General features: G+C 44.5%; 2 protein-coding genes across 4 annotated transcripts in view; one reads left to right on the top strand and one right to left on the bottom strand.

Moving 5' to 3' along the window:
- The window catches only part of LOC134396129 (oocyte zinc finger protein XlCOF6-like), a 66,920-nt gene that overhangs the window by 24,081 nt on the left and 23,759 nt on the right, over positions 1–19,080 (top strand). The window lies entirely within an intron of this gene.
- Positions 874–9,809, bottom strand: LOC134396138 (oocyte zinc finger protein XlCOF6-like). Of its 2 annotated transcripts, none has more exons than XM_063122518.1 (6): positions 9,598–9,809; positions 6,762–7,280; positions 6,144–6,270; positions 5,520–5,590; positions 5,028–5,154; positions 874–2,904 (listed from the first exon to the last, which is right to left on the bottom strand). In XM_063122518.1, exons 2-6 carry the CDS (start codon positions 7,176–7,178, stop codon positions 1,208–1,210), a joined length of 2,439 nt encoding a protein of 812 aa, XP_062978588.1. In that variant the 5' UTR covers positions 7,179–7,280; positions 9,598–9,809; the 3' UTR covers positions 874–1,207. The 2 variants fall into 2 exon arrangements, with proteins under 2 accessions (XP_062978588.1, XP_062978587.1); XM_063122517.1 differs by having other exon boundaries at positions 874–2,907.

Genomic DNA, 19,080 nt, shown 5'->3' on the forward strand with positions numbered 1-19,080 from the left:
CTAAAAAGGGAAGGCCTGGGAATAATAGTCTTTAATGCCTGCTTAAAGACAAAGACATCCAAAGAAGTCAGCAGGCGCATTATGAAGGCAGTAAAAGAAAAAAGTCCTGTGGCGTATGGCCGCAGCAGAGGACCCTCTAAGGAATTTAAGAGGCAGGCTGGTTGGGGGAGAAAGCTACAGTGCTATCTAGTCTGCGTCTGCTCCCAAGGAATACCCATTCAGTTCCATGAATACTCCCTAGTATATGCATATAGCAGCCTTCCCAAGGTTCCCCCCTGGCACAGCAGGAGCTGTTAAAGGTGCAGGAGCTATACTACAGTGACCAGATTTAAAAGAGGGCAGCGCACCTGCAGCTTAAACTGTTGTGATGAAGAGGGAATTTCACCAGGTTCTCCATATATACAAATGACACCTGCTGAAATTCCCTTTTCAGTACAACTGTTAAAAATACAGGAGCCCTGTCCTCCTTTTCATATGGTCACTCGATGTTACAAGCTCGCATTGGAGGGGAAAAGGAGCATTTCTGGGGTGCAAAGAGGAGGTGGGAATAGGAGGTATCATCAGCCTCCTTACCTCCCCTACCCACAGACTCCACTAAACACAAAACTTTGGAGTTTTAGGAGCAGCCAGGGTGGCACCCATAGAGAATAATTTCATCTCCAGCTCCTGGAAAACATCAAAAATAGTTTTCGTTCCAAAACCTGGAAGAAACCTAAATGACCTAGATTCTTACAACTCAGTTTCAATGCTTTATCAAAATTATTCATTTTTATATGCAACACAGTTTTCAGGGTATACTGGCAAAACATTTCCCCCCAACTTTACTAAAAAAAACAATGCCCCACCGCCTTTAATGAAGTATACTCTTGGCTTTGCTAATTGCACATGTTTATTCAGTTTTAGAATATGTAATTTTCTTCTTAACGTTCTTACAAGGATAAAATATTAAAGAAATATGAAATGCATGTAAACATCTATCATGCCCCATATTCTGGGAATAATTTTCGGCAGTGTTTCGTATTTTTCAATATGTACTGAGATAATACAAAAGATTGCTAATTGATGTTTCTTTGATGTCTTCGCTTCAGCACCTGTTTCTTGGTTGGCTTAGCATCAACTCTTACCACATTCAAAATGTTTATACAGTTACTCCCTTAAGTAAAGGTTTTTTTTTGTTTTTTGTTTTTTTACAATTAAAGCATTTATATTATTTCTCTGCTGTGTCAGTTCTTTGATGAGAAGTGAGTTGACTTATGACTAAAGCCCTTTCCACACTCCAGTCATATGGTTTCTCCACTATGTGAGTTCTTTGATGAGAAATGAGATGTGTCTTTTGACTGAAGCTCTTTCCACACTCCAAACAACGATAAGGTTTCTCTCCTGTGTGAGTTCTTCGATGATTAGTTAGATATTTCTTCTGGCTGAAGCTCTTTCCACACTCCAGACAATGATATGGTTTCTCCTCTGTGTGAGTTCTTTGATGATTAGTTAGATATTTGTTCTGACTGAAGCTCTTTCCACACTCAAAACAATGATATGGTTTCTCTCCTGTGTGAGTTCTTTGATGATCAGCTAAATATTTCTTCAGACTGAAGCTCTTTCCACACTCCAAACAATGATATGGTTTCCCCCCTGTGTGAAATCTTTGATGATGAGTGAGAGCTATTTTATGACTGAAGCTCTTTCCACACTCTGAACAATGATGTGGTTTCTCTCCTGTGTGAGTTCTTTGATGATTACTTAGATGTGTCTTCTGACTGAAGCTCTTTCCGCACTCCAAACAATGATGTGGTTTCTCCCCTGTGTGAGTTCTTCGATGACAAGTCAGATGTATCTTCTGACTGAAGCTCTTTCCACACTCCGAACAATGATATGGTTTTTCCCCTGTGTGAAATCTTTGATGGGATGTGAGAGTTCTTTTATGACTGAAGCTCTTTCCACACTCTATACAATGATATGGTTTCTCCCCTGTGTGAGTTCTTTGATGAGAAGTGAGATATGCCTTCTGAGTAAAGCTCTTTCCACATTCCAGACAATGATATGGTTTCTCCCCTGTGTGAGTTCTTTGATGAGAAATGAGAATTATTGTACGACTAAAGCTCTTTCCGCACTCCGAACAATGATATGGTTTTTCCCCTGTGTGAGTTCTTTGATGAGAAGTAAGATTTCTCTTCTGGCTGAAGCTCTTTCCACACTCCAAACAATGATATGGTTTCTCTCCTGTGTGAGTTCTTTGATGAGAAGTAAGAGTTATCTTCTGACTGAAGCTCTTTCCACACTCTAAACAATGATATGGTTTCTCGCCTGTGTGAGTCCTTTGATGATTAGTTAGATACTTCTTCTTACTGAAGCTCTTTCCACACTCTAAACAATGATATGGTTTTTCCCCTGTGTGCGTTCTTTGATGCCAAGTCAGATGAATCTTCTGACTGAAGCTCTTTCCACACTCTGAACAATGATATGGTTTCTCCCTTGTGTGAGTTCTTTGATGGTTAGTTAGATATTTCTTCTTACTGAAACGCTTTCCACACTCCCAACAATGATATGGTTTTTCCCTTGTATGAAATCTTTGATGCCAAGTGAGATGTATCTTCTGACTGTAGCTCTTTCCACACTCCAGGCATTTATATGGTTTCTTCAGCATGTGCATTTTAAAATGAGCTTTAAAGTTTGATTCAGAATTGAAAGTTTCACTGTGCACATCAAAGCTATCTTTTTCCTGTCTTTTATGTATTTTTCCTTGGATGCTGATATCATGGTAGCTACTGCCATGAGAAGCAAAGAATTTATTCCTCCTGTTCTGAAGTGCTTCATTTTTCCTTCTCTCCTGTTTGTTATTTTTACATTTCTCTTGTTTCAATGACCCATATGGTTTTCTCTTATCTTCTGCTTCCCAACTCTCACCTTCTGGAACGAAGACAAGAAATTGGTAAAAGCCGCAGTTAGCAATAGAACTTGAAACCACTGAGCACCCTCGATTAATGATCTCAATAAAGGGAAGAAGGGGAAAGCATTGGATGGAATGCAGTTCTTAGCAGGTGCTTCACTGCCCTTCAAGGACTCTTAGTGTGGGACAATGTGTTTGATTGGGCTCCTTGGAGGCCTGGGTTAGAGCTTCCAGTGGAGACATTAAAAGTACTCTGTGTTTCTGGGCCAGTTGCTCCTTCTCAGCCAAGCCTATATGACAGACTTGTTAATGGGCTGTCCATCAGCAGGGCAGTTATTGCAGACTCCAATGAATTTGGCTACCATAGACACGGGTCGTGACACAAATCATGGCGTGCGCCAAGACAGGACAAGTAACGGCAAAGTCATTCTTACCTAACAGCCCTATAGATCACTTATGCAAGCTGGTAAAAAAATCACCTCTTCTGAAAGCCCTGGGACAGCAAACACAAATGTCACCCTGAATTGGTCTCCTTGAGATAAGTAAATAACCAGCACAGGGGTGAGACCAGGAATGTCTTTGCTTTTGAGGAAACATGTTAGCCTTTGGTTTGGGAAAACTAAATAAAAATCAATATCTTTGTGCACTCAGTGTACTTGCTTAAAAGTGCAGGTGCATTCATAGCCTGTTGGAAGAGTCCCATCCTGTGTACACACCACTGAAACCACCTTGGGTCTCTGGAAAGGACTCCACCTGCATTTCAGAGTGTGGCAAAACCTGGAGTTCTATTGCTCTCAGACAGAGAGAACCAGGTCTCTTCCCCATCCTTCCACCTCAGCTAGTATCTGGGTGTGAAGACAGACTGTAGTTCATAGAATAGTAGAGTTGGAAGGAGCCTATAAGGCCATGGAGTCCAACCCCCTGCTCAATGCAGGAATCCACCTTAAAGCATACCTGACAGATGGGTGTCCAGCTGCCTCTTGAAGGCCTCTAGGGTGGGAGAGCCCACCACCTCCCTAGGTCACTGGTTCCATTGTCGTACTGCTTTAACAGTCAGAAAGTTTTTCCTGATATCCAGCCGGAATCTGGCTTCCTCTCACTTGAGCTCATTATTCCATGTTCTGCACTCTAGGATGATCGAGAAGAGATCCTGGCCCTCCTCTGTGTGACAGTCTTTCAAGTCATTGAGAAGTGCTATCATATCTTCCCCTCAATCTCCTCTTCTCTGGGCTAAACATGCCCAGTTCTTTCAATCTTTCTTCATAGGGCTTTGTTTCCTGACCCCCGATCATCCTCATTGCCCTTCTCTGAATACACTCCAGCTTGTCTGCATCCTTCTTGAAGTTTGAGAGACAGACTAAGAGAGGAACACCTGGGTTGGGATTCTGTAAAGAACTACATTTTGGGGCGCTGGCTGCCTCCCTAGAGACCTCCCTCTCTGCCTTCAGCACAGCTGAACTGTCAAGATTCTATGATTCTATGATGGGTCCATTCTATATTTGTATTTGTGGCAGCTCAAAATGTTTCCAGATGATTTCATAAACAGATGCTAAATGTATTTTCTATTATCCTGTAGTTTTCTAATATTTTGTATCGATATTTCACCCGTATTACGTCCGTTGGGGATTTTTGTTTAATGGAAAGTCAGTATTATAAATCCTTTAGTGAACAAAAATAGACAACAACTGGTAGATTGGAAGAATCATAGAATCATAAAATCATAGTAGAGTTGGAAGGGGCCTCTAAGGCCATCGAGTCCAACCCCCTGCTCAATGCAGGAATCCACCTTAAAGCATCCCTGACAGATGGTTGTCCAGCTGTGCAGAAAGGATGTGGAGGTGTTTTGCTGGTGGTGGTTTTGAGTTTCAGCAGTCTCAATGTGACTTCTGAAAATTTCTGTGTTTGTTTGAGGCCCGTGTCCTTAAGTTGCTCTCTTAAAGTAGTGTTTACTCATTTAATGATTTTAATATAAGTACATCTTATTTTCTTTTTGAACAGTACCTTCTGAAGGCTCTGCCCTGAAAGGCAGCTTCAAAACAATAAATAAATAATTATAGAGCATGTGCAAAAAAAGGTATTATCTTCCCAGTCATTACTGCATTTTGAGCCCATCATTAAGCAGGTAAACAGGGAGCCTTACCAAGAGAGGCCATGATTGCATGGTTCTCCTCCATGATTTGGCTGTGCAGGGCTCTCTGGTCAGGATCCAGCAGTGCCCACTCCTCCTCAGTGAACCACACAGCAACCTCCTCAAAAGTCACCAGAGCCTGGATGAAAAAAGAAAATGTTTCCTCTTCAAGGATGACATAAAGTGAGGTGGCTGGGCATAATAATGCAGAATTGAAATTTGCTTGCTGTGAAAACCAGCAATAGGGGAATCAATAGCAAGAAATGTCTCTGGGCCTCCTGTCCTGCTTGTGGGCTTCCCAAGAGGCACCTGGTTGGCCATTGTGGTGAACAGGGTGCAGGACCAGAGGGGCCTTTAGTCCAATTCAGCATCGCTCTCCATATGCTCTTAGCTTTTCCAGAAGGAAACAAAGAACAGAGACGTATTCCGGCCCTGGGAGGTGAACAGGGGATGGAAGCACCCGGGCTGCTCCCTGCCTGTCTCCCCAGCGATATTTCCACCTACCTGATCCAGTTCCCCTCCATCAAAAAGAAGAAGAGATGGCTGTGGATTGATTGTCGGCGACACTCCAGCCCCTGTGGAGACAGAGGTGATGGGAAGCCAGTAGCACATGATAGCCTCAGAGGTTGAGATGACCATCTGAGATTCCTAGGAAGAAAGTCCCTTGGAAGGCCAAAGGACATCCTGCCCAGGCGAATGCATAGAATTGCATCGGAAGTGATGCAAGTCTAAGTACACCTGGGCATTGCGTGATGCCTAATCTTTAATTTGCATTTTGAGAGTTCAGTTGGGGAAAAATATGTGTTCCCTCATTTGGGCTGTTCGCAAGAAATCTGTTAAGTTTCCATGTATAAAATCTCATGTTGTTCCCCATCTCGATCAGAATGGAGAGGCGGGTAAGAAATAATTTTTTATTATTATTACTATTATTATTATTATTATTGTTGTTATTAAAGTCTTGTAAGTTAAATAGAGCTTTGAATTGCTGAATAGGCTGGAGACAACCACCTTCCCCCACATAACATGCAGGGGTGGGGGTGTGTGAATAAAGGCTGCCCAACGACCCCTTCCATAACTCTAGAGAACGAGACCAGGTTGAAATCGAGCCACCCCCAAATGAAGCCTTACCCTGCAAGGCAGCACGACCTTCACCCTCCTGCTTGATCCCCATTCGTGGGGAGCTCTGACTGGTGACTGAAGAATCCCTCTCTGCTGCAGGGCAATCAGGCCTCACTTCTGCAAACAGATTCTGTTCCTGAAACAGCAATCAGCAAACAACAAGACATGGAAGGAGGAGGAGGATTAGAAAAGGAATCAAAGAAGCAAAAATGCTGAGGGGAAGTCATGCAACGTCTCTCTTCAGGTGTTTTCCAGAAGGGGTTGGGCAATGAGTAGAGAGGTTTTGGAAAACCTCCCTCACATTCCATTCCTTTTTTTGGATTCTAAAAATTTATTTTATTTTATTTTTAAAAAAATCTTTAGTTCTGGTTACAAAGGTCAAATAATTCTCTCTCTCTCTCTCTCTCTCTCTCTCTCTCTCTCTATATATATATATATATATTCAGGGACCATACAAATATAAATATATGTTCCAATCTGGATTTCAGGTTATTTAACATTAATTTAATTTAATTTAATTGGACAACTTTCCTTGGGTGACTTCCAGAATGTGTTGGGCAATTTGTAGAATTTTAAGATGTTCCCTCCACCCTCTTATTCCTGACCCTGTGGACGCAATGCTCTCACCTGCTGCTGCTCTTGCTGCCTCTGGTCCTCCGCTTGGCTCAGGAGGAAGCCTTCTGCCAGGGCCACCGCCTGGGAACTGGTCTCCGCTCCGCATTCCCTCACCCAGCTCGCCATCTCCACTGGCAGGATGTTCAGGAACTGCTCCAAGAGCACCAGGTCCAGGATTTGGTTTTTCGTGTGTCGTTCCGGCTTCAGCCACCGACAGGAAAGATCGTGGAGTTGGTTGCAAACCTCTCGGGGACCCTCAGCCTCCTGGTACCGGAACTGCCTGAAATGCTGGCACTGTATGTCTGAGCTGACCACATCCTCACCCTCGAGCTTCTGTACTGTGGTTTCCCAGAATTCCCCACTGCTCTCCATCTTAATGGCACCGAGGTCTATTTTTGGTTCAGGGAAAGCTGAGCCCTGCTCTGCCATCTTTGATCCGTGCTCTAAGGACGCCTCCAAGGTTAGCAAAGAAACTCTTCCCTCTTCTGTATCTGGGCCAAGATTGCCATATGAAGCAGCTCTACCGAGGTTCTGTTAAGGCAAGACATGGTTTTGTCAAAAGAATGTTCAATGCAAGATGAGACGTATTGGACTCCAACTAGTAAGGACGTTGTGGCGATACCCACCTCTCTGTCCCTTAGGTATGTCTGTGTTTGTATATCTAGTGAGTGCGGAATGTTTGACTGAGTGGGTGTGGCTGGTGATGCTGTGAGAAAGGGGGAGGGAGGAGTATAAATAGATTGGCTGAGGAGATAGTGGTAGTTTAGTGCAGTTTTGGTTTGGAGGTTTGGTTTTAGTCTGGGAGTTTTAGTCTGGCTTGTGCCTCATGAGAGTGTTTGGTGTGTGAGGAGTGAGGATAGGATTTTAAGGAACTTGGGATTGTTGTTTTAAATATAAAAATAAGCAGGTTTGATCTAAATTGAGATACCAAAGATCTGTTAAATTTCAATAAACTTTACTTTGTGTTCTGTTACCACAAACCATGTGTCAGCTCGGATTTATTACCTGCTATATTACACAGTGCAAAAACAATGTGCCAATATAGAAGGTGGGGGGGGGGCAATGACCCCAAAGAGCATATTCTAGGGTGGGGAGATAGGAAAAGTTGGGAGCCTTAGAGAGCAGTCAGTGAAAGGCTTGGCACGTATGTAGGTGTGTCAGGATAGTATGCATAAAATAAAAGTTTACAAAAAATCCTGGGAAAGTTGAGAGCAATCATTCTGGGTGTTTTTTTGTTTTTGTTTTTTTAGGTTGGGTTGAACTTGGTGAAAGGCTAGAATTTTATTTTCATTATTTTTATAAGGATACTGTTGTTTTTTATGTTTTTAAACTTTGTATATTCGTTTTTAATGTTTACTGCTTTTAACTTTTGTAAACCGCCCAGAGAGCTTCGGCTATGGGGCGATATAGAAATGCAATCAATCAATCTAACAATACACCTGCAGTTCAGTACCTCAACAATAGAACCTATTTTCCAAAACCCTTTACCTTGTTCCCTCACATATAGGGGAAAGGTTGTGTTGTTTTTACCCTTTCCTCAGGCTTTTCAAGAGGTGGCGCTTGGCTTGAGAAGGGTGTGCTAGGCAAGGTCTTCTGTGTGAGGTTGGTGCCGATGCAGACGTCTTGTCCCGAAATGAACTTGGGGGTTCCTTCACCTGACAGCCACAGACCAAAGCCCTTCACTGGCTTGAGTGTCCGAAGATGCTGCACCCTTCCACTGCTCCTCACACACAGGTGTCTGTCTTACCATTTGGCCCCCTAAAATTACATTCCCATAACGTTTCTCCCTCATTAAGTGAGGTACACTGCCTCAGCAGATGGAGGCTCCATTCCTAACTACGAGCTGCCTCAATGGAACAGAGCAAAACTTCTCACAGGACTGCTTCCTACATCTGAGACCAGAAATGTTACATTCAACAGAAACTAGGATTCATTGCTTGTGGTCTGGTGAAGTTTACTGTTTTCCTGTCCAGGATTTTTAGCATCTGTTTTTCATTCTCTTTTATTTCCACCCCTTTCTTATTTATTTTAATTATTTAGTATTATCAGCCTTCTCTCAAAAGGGCTCCTCTCACTGCAGGCCTGCATCACAGAGTTGGCCGAGGAACATTTGCTGGCTTTAGCAAAAAGTACTGCAAGCACCTCTCCTCTCTGCCCCTACAGCAGTAAAATGTCAATTAAATAATTAAAATAAATAAATAAAAAACGCTGCCTTTTCAGGGATCTCCAAATGAGCTCCCTTCATGGGAGGGCCGGACTTAGGGAGGGGGCACCGCGTCTCCCTGCGCCTGCTTTAGTTTGCTTTTGTCAGTCCGCCCAATCCAGTACAGAAACATCTCAGCCACCCGCAAAATTGGATCAGGGGATCCACATTTGCAGAGTGGTGGTGGTGTGGGGAGGAATAGAATCAGTGCCCGATGAAGAGGGAGGAGATTTTACTCAATGTAAAGCAGTTTAATCAGTGAATCGGTTTGATAAACTGGCTCAGCTTTAAATCTCCCTCCACGCGTCCACCGTGTGCCAAAATCAAGGGGGGGGGGGCATCTCGGCTGCTGAACGGAGGGAAAAGGTGAAGCTCCCCGACATTGTGGGGTGGGGTGGGGGGATCGCAAGTGGTTCAGCCGCACAGGTTGCCTCCCTGGGGAGGTGGGGATGGGGGGAGGATCCATGAAGCCAAATCAGATCCGCCTCTGACACTTTTGGGGCTCAATTGGGCATCTCCACCCACCCACCTCCGCCGGCCCGGTCTTCCCATCCCTCCTCCCTCTCCTGCCCCATGTCCCTCCCCTTTCCTTGCCGCCCAGGGTCTTCCCTTCCCCTCAATACATGGGGTGGGTGGGTGTCTCACCTGACTTCCCCAAAGGAGGCCCCGATGCCGCGCCTGGACGAAGAAAACGAAACCAGGAAGGGCCTTCGGTGCGGGTGGCGGTGGTGGATTTGAGTGTATTTCCTGCGGAGGACACGGCCCCTCCCTTCCTCCCCTCCGCTCTCGGATCCTGGTTCAGCCCCTTTAACGCTTAGATGGCAAAGAAGCGAGATCCTTTCTCTGCATCTCCCCAAGCAGGACCGGGTCAACGTCTTGCATTGCACTGCTTTGGGTTTTTCGCTTCCCCTCGGGGTGCTGCTGCTGCTGCTGCTGCTGGTGGTGGTGGCGGCGGCGGCGGCGGCGGCAGCGACTTCTCTTTCCCGATCCGGACCTTTCCTCTTCTTGCTGAATGAGTCTGTTCAGCCGGTGTGTGTTTGGTTTTGCTGGTAAGACACGGGCTCTCTGTTTTAAGGCTCTTCTTGCCAAGAGGCTCAAAAGGTGCCAGGAGGTTCAACCATAGGGTGACCATATGGGAAGGAGGACACGGCTCCTGTAACTTTAACAGTTGGTTTTTGTAAACCACCCAGAGAGCTTCAGCTATTGGGCAGTATAAAATGTAATAAATAAAATAAAATAAAATAAATAAAAGTAAAAGGGAATTTCAGCAGGTGCCATTGGTATGCATGCAGCACCTGGGGAAATTCCCTCTTCATCACAACAGCTAAAGCTGCCTTTAGAGCCCTGCCCTCTTCTGCATCTGGTCACACTAGGCAGGGCTCCTGCAGCTTTAACTGTTGTGATGAAGAGGGAATTTCCCCAGGTGCTGCATGCATACCAATGACACCTGCTGAAATTCCCTTTTCTATATAACTGTTAAAGATGCAGGAGCCCTGTCCTCCTTTCCATATGGTCACCCTATTCAACCAGGCAGCTCTGAACACGGAAACCTGTGGGAGGACCCTACAGGTCCATCCTGTCTGTGCCTGCTCAGAAGTAGGGCCATTTAGTTCTATGGTGCTTACTCCTCGGTAAATGGGTATAACAGCCTCCCTGCCCCCCCACAGCTGGAGCCATCTTGGTGGTAATACAAGTGACGGCAGAACCTGACTAGTCCTTTGTCACTTTGGGACTAAAAGGCCTGATCCTAACTTTGGTTGGTACACCAACTACACCCGTTCCTGGATAGGGATAGCCTTGCCACGGTCATTCATGCACTGGTAACCTCACAACTAGACTACTGTAACGTGCTCTACATGGGGCTACCGATGTGTGTGGTTCAGAAGCTGCAGCTAGTGCAGAACGCAGCAGCTAGGGTGCTCACTGGGACACCTAGCTCTGCCCACATAAAACCTGTATTTAGAAACTGCACTGACTGCCTATTAGCTACCAAAGTTGTGTTGTTATCCTACAAAGCCCTAAACAACTTGGGACCAGGATACCTAGCAGACCGCTTTCCCTTATATATACCTGGATGACAACTACGATTCTCAGAGGAGGCCCCACTGGCCATTCTGAGTCAAACCAAATGCCACCATGAAGAACCTTCTCTGTGGTGGCACCCACCCACTGGAGGACCCTCCCTCGTGTGGTTCAGGAGGCGGAAAATGCAATGTCTTTTAAACGCCTCCTGAAGACATACCTTTTACCACAGGCGTCCCCTGGTTTTCAGTGGAGCTGGTTTTATATTGCCTTTTTAACTTTTCAATGTTTTAAATTTATACTTGTTAGATTTTATGGTCTTTAATTGTGCTCTGCCCAGAGAGCTTCGGCTGATGGGCAGCATAAAAACGTAATAAATAAATAAATAAATAAATAAATAAATGCAGTTCCCAGACTCAAAAACAGATTGCTTAAAGGCAGATTGCTCAAAAACTTAATTTTTGGGGGGTATCCAGTGAGCAAAATGTTTTGAAAAACAAGGGCAGAAGGACTTATTAACTACCAGGCCTGTCCTTCTGCCTGGAAAAGTAGAAAAATGGTGGGGTCAGGGAGATATTGCATTCAGAAGACACCTTAAACCATGGCTTTCACCACGGTGAATAAGAGTTTTTGCTTTATCCACAGTGGTTAAAGCCATGGTTTAAGGTGTCTTCTGAACACGGCCTGGCTTTCTGGCTTAACCACCGTGGTTAAAGCCATGGTTTAAGGTGTCTTCTGAACACGGCCTGGCTTTCTGCCTTAACCGCCGTGGTTAAAGCCATGGTTTAAGGTGTCTTCTGAACACGGCCTGGCTTTCTGGCTTAACCACCATGGTTAAAGCCATGGTTTAAGGTGTCTTCTGAACATGGCCTGGCTTTCTGGCTTAACCGCCGTGGTTAAAGCCATGGTTTAAGGTGTCTTCTGAATGGGGCCATAGGACCTGAAGCTTGACTTTCCTCTTGCATCTCGTGAGACATTTTTACATTTAAGTTTGTTTATACAAAAATATTTATGATTCTCTGATGTTAGAAGAACAAGGGCAGCTCTGTTGTGGTACGTTCTCAGACAAATACATCCGAGTAACCGAGAATATGGGGGTGGGATGAGGGAAGAGAGACCAAAGGAGGGAAAGGGGCCTTTAAAAAACCTTTTTACACAAATATTGTCTTACAAGAATTTTGTATAGATCCTATTTGACGCAACATCATTTGGAATCCACCTGTTCTTTAAGGTATCAAGGTGAACTAGTAGTGACCATCTTTGAGATGGAAAACAGTATGTGAGGCTCCTGGTCAGGAACATTAAAATGCCTCACATACTCAGCACCCATTTCCTCCTCAAAACAAGCCCCTGAAGTAGGTTATGGCTGGGAGAAAATGACTGTTCTAATGTTATTATTATTATTATTATTATTATTATTATTATTATTATTATTTATATAGCACCATCAATGTACATGGAGGGGGCACTGTTCAGTTTGTCAGCAGGCTTTTGGGCCTGGGAACTTTGGAGTTTGTCTTACTGGAAAACCCTTTACTTCATTGAAGTATATGATAGGATAGGAAATTCTGGTTTTGCCTCCAGTATTGCTTCAAGGGGTTTCTCCTGTTAGTTTGGGGTTCTTAATCGTTTGTGAACTTGTATATCTCTTTCCCCCTTAAGCCCCTTCCTTGTTGTTAATAAATGTTACCTTTACTTTGGAGCTGGTGTGTGTTTTAATCCTCAGTACTAAATCCAGAGCCTTCTGCTTGATCCTGCTCCTGTTTAGGATTCTAGGCTTGGGGTGCAGAATAGAGGTAAGCCCTTATACTTACACCCCAGGGGTGTCCCAAAAGGTCTGAGGATCCCCTGGCTCAGGATGGGTTGGACGTTAAGGGGTGGCGGCAACTTACTGGTTAATTTGTTTGCCCACTGTCCACAGAGCAGGGGGGAATTTTGGGGTAACACCTCTTAACTTCCTCTTGCTCCACCTCCCTCTCTGGAAGGGTTTGTTGTTCTTCCTTCACAATTTATAGGCAACGTTTCACAGTAGGAACTCTCCCAAGGCGGCGTACATCATGAATATGCATATAATAACATTCATAATAAAAAAAATGGATGTGACAATTGAGGGGAGACATGATAGCACTCTTCAAATACTTAAAAGGTTGTCACACAGAGGAGGGCCAGGATCTCTTCTCAATCCTCCCAGAGGACACGGAATAACGGGCTCAAGTTAAAGGAAGCCAGATTCCAGCTGGACATCAGGAAAAACTTCCTGACTGTTAGAGCAGTACGACAATGGAACCAGTTACCTAGGGAGGTTGTGGGCTCTCCCACACTAGAGGCATCCAAGAGGCAGCTGGAAAGCCATCTGTCAGGGATGCTTTAGGGTGGATTCCTGCATTGAGCAGGGGGTTGGACTCGATGGCCTTGTAGGCCCCTTCCAACTCTGCTATTCTATGATTCTATGATTAGTAAATTGCATCTACTGTATTTCTTCGATTGTAAGACACACAGTACCACCAACAGAAAAAAAAATCTAAGACACACCTGCGATTCTAAGGCGCACCCCATTTTTAGAGATGTTTATATGGGGAAAAAAGTGTGTCTTGGAATCAAAGAAATAGGGTATCACCTGGTTTGACAAAACACCATCATGGTGGTGTAGTGGCTAAAGTGTTGGACTGGGAGTTAGGAGATCCTGGATTCTAGTCCCCACTTGGCCATGGAAACCCACTGGGTGACTTTGGGCCAGCCACAGACTCTCAGCCCAACCCACCTCACAGGGTTGTTGTGAGGATAAAATGTTGAGGAGGATTATGTATGCTGCCTTGGGTTCCTTGAAGGAAAAAAGAAGGGATATAAATGCAACAAATAAATAAATCATTTTAACCAAGTAAAAATAATAATAATTCAAAACCTCACACATTATCTCTGTTTAAACACAGTTTAAGAAGCAATCTTATGTCCCCTAGACATTGTCTTGGGGGGGGGGGCATAGAATATTTTGGTTTCCTGGATCGGGGCTCACGCAGGAGTTGGAGCTAGGAAACCGTATTCCCGAGCCCTCCGCCACCCCATCATAGCCAGTGCAAAGAGAACCACTCTTACAAGCTCGCATAGGACAGGAAAGGGGCGTTCCTGGAGGCCGGGGAGTGAGAAGACTGGGGATGTGGGAATATGAGGTATACCCAACTCTCCCTTCCCCTCCCCGAAGTCTCCGCTAATGAGTTTGGAGGCTTAGGAGTAGCCAAAGGATTGTGCCGTTAGAGAATGAGGTCTTCTACGGCTCCTGGAAAATATCCAAAATAGTTTTCATTTCGAAACCTGGGAAAGACCTAAATGACCCAGACTCTTACTACCGACAAAAAAAGTATACATAATTTGCCCCCACACTACATTCATAGAGACCAATTTGGCTTCATTAAAACCAAGCAAATTGCTGAACCTATCAGGCGGCTGAACCTATCATGCCCCCAGTGATGGAGTTCTCCTCAGAGGAAGAGCCAGGGCCCCCAGAAGTCCAGGGCATGCTGAACTAAGGACTGCAACTGGACCCACAAGAGCTTGAGCCCTTGGGGGAATGTGTTGCAAGGTCATCTCTGTCAGGAAAAAGGGAGTCCTTGGTCTAGGGTGCCCTGGGCTTCTGGGGCATCTAACTCTTCTAGAGAAGACATGAACGACTGCTCAAACTTATTTCTTAGTGCACCAAAAGCAAAACGTCTCCTCACATGATTGCCTCACCTGATGCTCCAAAAGCCTAGATTAGAATGGCCCTTCCAACTTGAGGTTTGTGAAAGCATGGAAATGGGCACAAATGTTATATATACATCTTATTTTTTTATTATTTTTTAAAATCTTTTTAAAAAATTATTTCGTTTCTATACTGCCCAATAGCTGAAGCTCTGTGGGTGGTTCACAACAGTTCATAAGATAATAAAATAGAGCATAAAATGTGCATAAAAATAGAAATATACAAAACTGAAAAGCGGTTAGACAACTAAAAACAGTTTCAATAGAAGGCTAAACCTGTGACAATGGCTGGCATAAATGTGACATTATATGCCAGGCAGCTGGGCTGGTGACGGGTGTGAATTGCCTGCCGGGTGCAAAGGTTGCAGATATCACGCACCATCTAGATGGCATAGTAGACAGTGCTGGGGTAGGTGGGTGGGGAATCAGTTGTCATGGTCCATGTTGGTACCAAAGGTGCAGGAAAATGTAGTTGTGAGGTGCTGGAAGCCAAATTTAGGTTGCTAGTCTGAAACCCAGAATCACCAAGGTAGCTTTCTCTTAGATGCTACCAGTTCCATGTGCAGGGCCAGCTAGACAGGTGAAGCTGAGGAGTCTCAACGCGTGGATGAGACGGTGGTGCAGGGAGGAGGGGTTCAGAGGGGAACATTTTGGGACAAGCTGGACCTGTAAGAGGGACAGGCTCCACTTAAACCAAAATGGATCCAGACTGCTGGTGCTAAACATAAAAAAGCAACAGAGCAGCTTTTAAACTAAACCCTGGGGGAAGCTGACAGGAGCTGGGAAGCATCTGGTTCGGATTAAATCATCCAAAGGGGATGAAGATGAAAATGCTTTTGATTGCCCAAATACAGAAGGGAAGCAAACAGGCCATGAGTACATGGTAGTACAGGATAGCCAGTCAAAGAAGCTTAAGTGCCACAGTGAAAAATGCACACGCCAGAGACATCTGGGGAGGGACACTGTATATAGGTGTTTCTATACAAATTATAGAAACCTCCGAGCTCAAATGGGAGAATTGGAGTGCTTGGTTTTAAAGGAGAACCAGGACATAGTGGGCATTACAAAAACCTGATGGGAACGGAGAGGACCAGTGGGATATGGTCATCCCTGGATGTCAACTCCACAGGAAGGACAGGGAAGGGTGTTCTGGAGGCTGTGTTGCTCTGTATGTCAAAGAGGTCAATTAGACTAGCATCTAAATAGGTCAGACTCTTCCACAGAAGCATTGTTGGTGATAATACAGGGTCCTAAGACTAATTTAGTGCTAGGAACGTGCTATCAGCCCCCAGACCAGAATGCTCAGGGTGACCTTGAGATAGAAAACGAAATCAGGGAGGCCTCCAAAAGAAGAAGGGTTGTAATAATGGGCGACTTCAATTACTCCCACAATGACTGGATAAATGTATATTCCAGTCATAACAAGGAAGCTAAATTCCTCTATACCTTAAATGACTTGGTCCTAGAACAGTTGGTCATGGAAGTGACCAGAGGGGAGGCAACCTTGGACTTAATCCTAAAAAGTGTCCCCCTAGGGCCTAGTACGAGATGTAAATATTATTTATTTTTTTATTTAAAACATTGATGTCCCGCCCTGTATCAATAAGATCTCAGGGCGGCGTACAGATAAAAGCATACAGTATAAAAACAGTAAATAAACACAGCTAAAAACAAATTAAACCATAAACCAAGTTAAAACGATATATAATTTAAAAGCAGTAAAACAACGTGCCTAGTGAATTCAACCATTTAAAGCTTTGTTAAAAAGCCATGTTTTCACTTGGCGCTGGAATAAAATCAGCATTGGCGCCAGTCAGGCCTCTAAGGGGAGAGCATTCCACAGTCGGGGTGCCACCACAGAGAAAGCCCTCTCCCATGTCCCATCAGAGGAAATGTGTTGTGCTGGTGGGATGCAAAGAAGGGCTCCTCCAACAGATTTCAAGTCTCGGGCAGGCATATATAAGGAGAGGCGCTCCCTCAAGTATCGAGGTCCCAAGCCATTGAGGGCTTTAAACATCATTACCAACACCTTGAATTCTGACCGGAAGCGTATAGGCAGCCAGTGCAATTCCTTTAAGACTGGTGTTATATGGTCTCTGTAAGATGTATCCACCAGCAGTCTAGCTGCTGCATTTTGCACTAGCTGCAACTTCCGAGTCGTTTTCAAGGGCAGCCCCACATAGAGTGCATTGTAGTAGTCTAATTGGGAAGTTACCAGTGCACGCACTACTGTGGCTAGGTTGTCCCTGTCCAGGAAAGGCCATAGGTGGCGGATCAGCCGAAGCTGACCCCAAGTACTCCGTGCCACGGAATCCACCTGGGCCTCCAGTGACAAAGATGGATCTAGGAGTACTCCCAAGCTATGCACCTGCTCCTTCAGAGGAAGTGCCACCTCATCCAGAACAGGTCGCTTACCCAATTCCCGGACTCGGGAACCACCAATCCACAGAGCTTCCGTCTTATCAGGATTCAGCTTCAGTTTATTGGCCCTCATCCAGCCCATTACAGCCTCCAAACACTGGTCCAGCACCTTCACAGCCCCAGCTGACTCCGACGACAAGGAGAAGTAGATCTGAGTATCACCAGCATACTTATGGCACCCAACCCCAAAACCCCTAATGACCTCATCCAACGGCTTCATATAGATGTTGAACAGCATGGGGGATAGAATAGAACCCTGTGGCCCCCCACAGCTTGTTGAACCAATTGGTAACAGTGACCACAGTGCTATCAGATGAAATTTATATTTAAATGGAAAACTGCCCAGGAAGTCCAACACAGTCACACTTGACTTCAAAAGAGGAAACTTCTCTAAAACAAGGGAACTGGTGAAAAGGAAGTTGAAAGGGGGAGTCAAGGGGATTAAATCCCTTCAAAATGCATGGAAGTTACTCAAAACCACAATAACAGAAGCTGAAAGAAAAAGGAATGCCACAGGTTAGGAAACACACCATGTCAGTGTCCATGAGGTCACTGGCATGGTTAACCAGCAGTGTCAAGGAAGCTATTATAGAAAAGAGAGCTTCCTTCAGAAAATGGAAAACTTGCCCAAGTGAGGAAAATAAAAGGGAGCACAAGCTTGCATAAAGGCAATGCAAGCAGACAAAAAGAGATGCGAACAAGCATTTTGAAGAGCATTATTGCTAACAACATTAAGGCCAACAATAAAGAATTCTTTAAATATATCAAAAGCAGGAAACCAGCTAGGGAAGCAGTTGGACCGATGGATGACAGCGGAGTTAAGGGAGTACTAAAGGAGGATAGGGAGACTGCAGAGAAGCTGAATGAATTCTTTGCATTTGTGTCCACTGCAGAGGATACAGGATAGATGCCTGGGCCTGAATTGAGGCTTTCAGGAAGGGAGTCTAAAGAATTGAGGCAAATAGTGGTGACAAAAGATGAAGTTCTCAACCCTATTGACAATCTGAAAGCAAATAAATCACCAGGCCCAGATGGCATCCATCCTAGAGTTCTCAAATAACTCAAATATGAAATTGCTGGTCTTCTAACAAAAAATATGCAACATGTCCCTAAGTTCGGCTTCTGTTTCAGAGGACTGGAGGATGGCCAATGTAACACCATTTTTAAAAAAGGGATCCAGGGGGATCCAGGAAATTACAGGCCGGTTAATTTAACGTCTGTTCCAGGTAAATGGTTGAAAGCATTATTGAAAGCCAGTATGGTGTAGTGGTTAGAATGTTATTCTGGGAGCCAGGAGATCTGGATTCTAGTCCCCACTCAACTATAGAAACGCACTGGGTGACTTTGGGTAAGTCACAGACTCTCAGCCCAAACTATCTCACAGGGTTGTTGTTGTGATGATAAAATGCAGAGGACGGAGGATTATATACCCCATCCTGAGTTCCTTGGAGGAGAAAAGGTGGGATATAAATGTAATAAATAAAAATTAAAAAGACAAAATTAACAAGCATATAGAAGGACAAATTCTTCTGAAAAAGAATCAACATGGCTTCTGCAAAGTTAAATCCTGTCTCACTAATTTGTTTGAGTTCTTTGAGAATGTTAATAGACATGTAGACAGGAGAGATGTTGTGGACATTGCTTACTTGGACTTTTAAAAGGCCTTTGATAAAGTCCCTCATCAAAGACTCAGCCTTGGCAAAGCTTAATTTCCTATTTCAGCCCTTCCCCCTAAATTTCTCAGAACATTATTTAAACAAATGTCAGAAATGATTTACACATTGGCTCCATTCAGAAGACCTTAAACCATAGCTTTAACCACAGTGGTTAAGCCAGAAAGCCAGGCTGTGTTCGGAAGACACCTTAAACCATGGCTTTAACCACTGTGGATAAAGCAAAAACCCTTGTTCACCGTGGTTAAAGCCACAGTGTCCTCTGAACAAGGCCTGG

This window comes from Elgaria multicarinata, chromosome 3 (assembly GCF_023053635.1).
Source record: "Elgaria multicarinata webbii isolate HBS135686 ecotype San Diego chromosome 3, rElgMul1.1.pri, whole genome shotgun sequence".
NCBI lineage: Eukaryota > Metazoa > Chordata > Lepidosauria > Squamata > Anguidae > Elgaria > Elgaria multicarinata.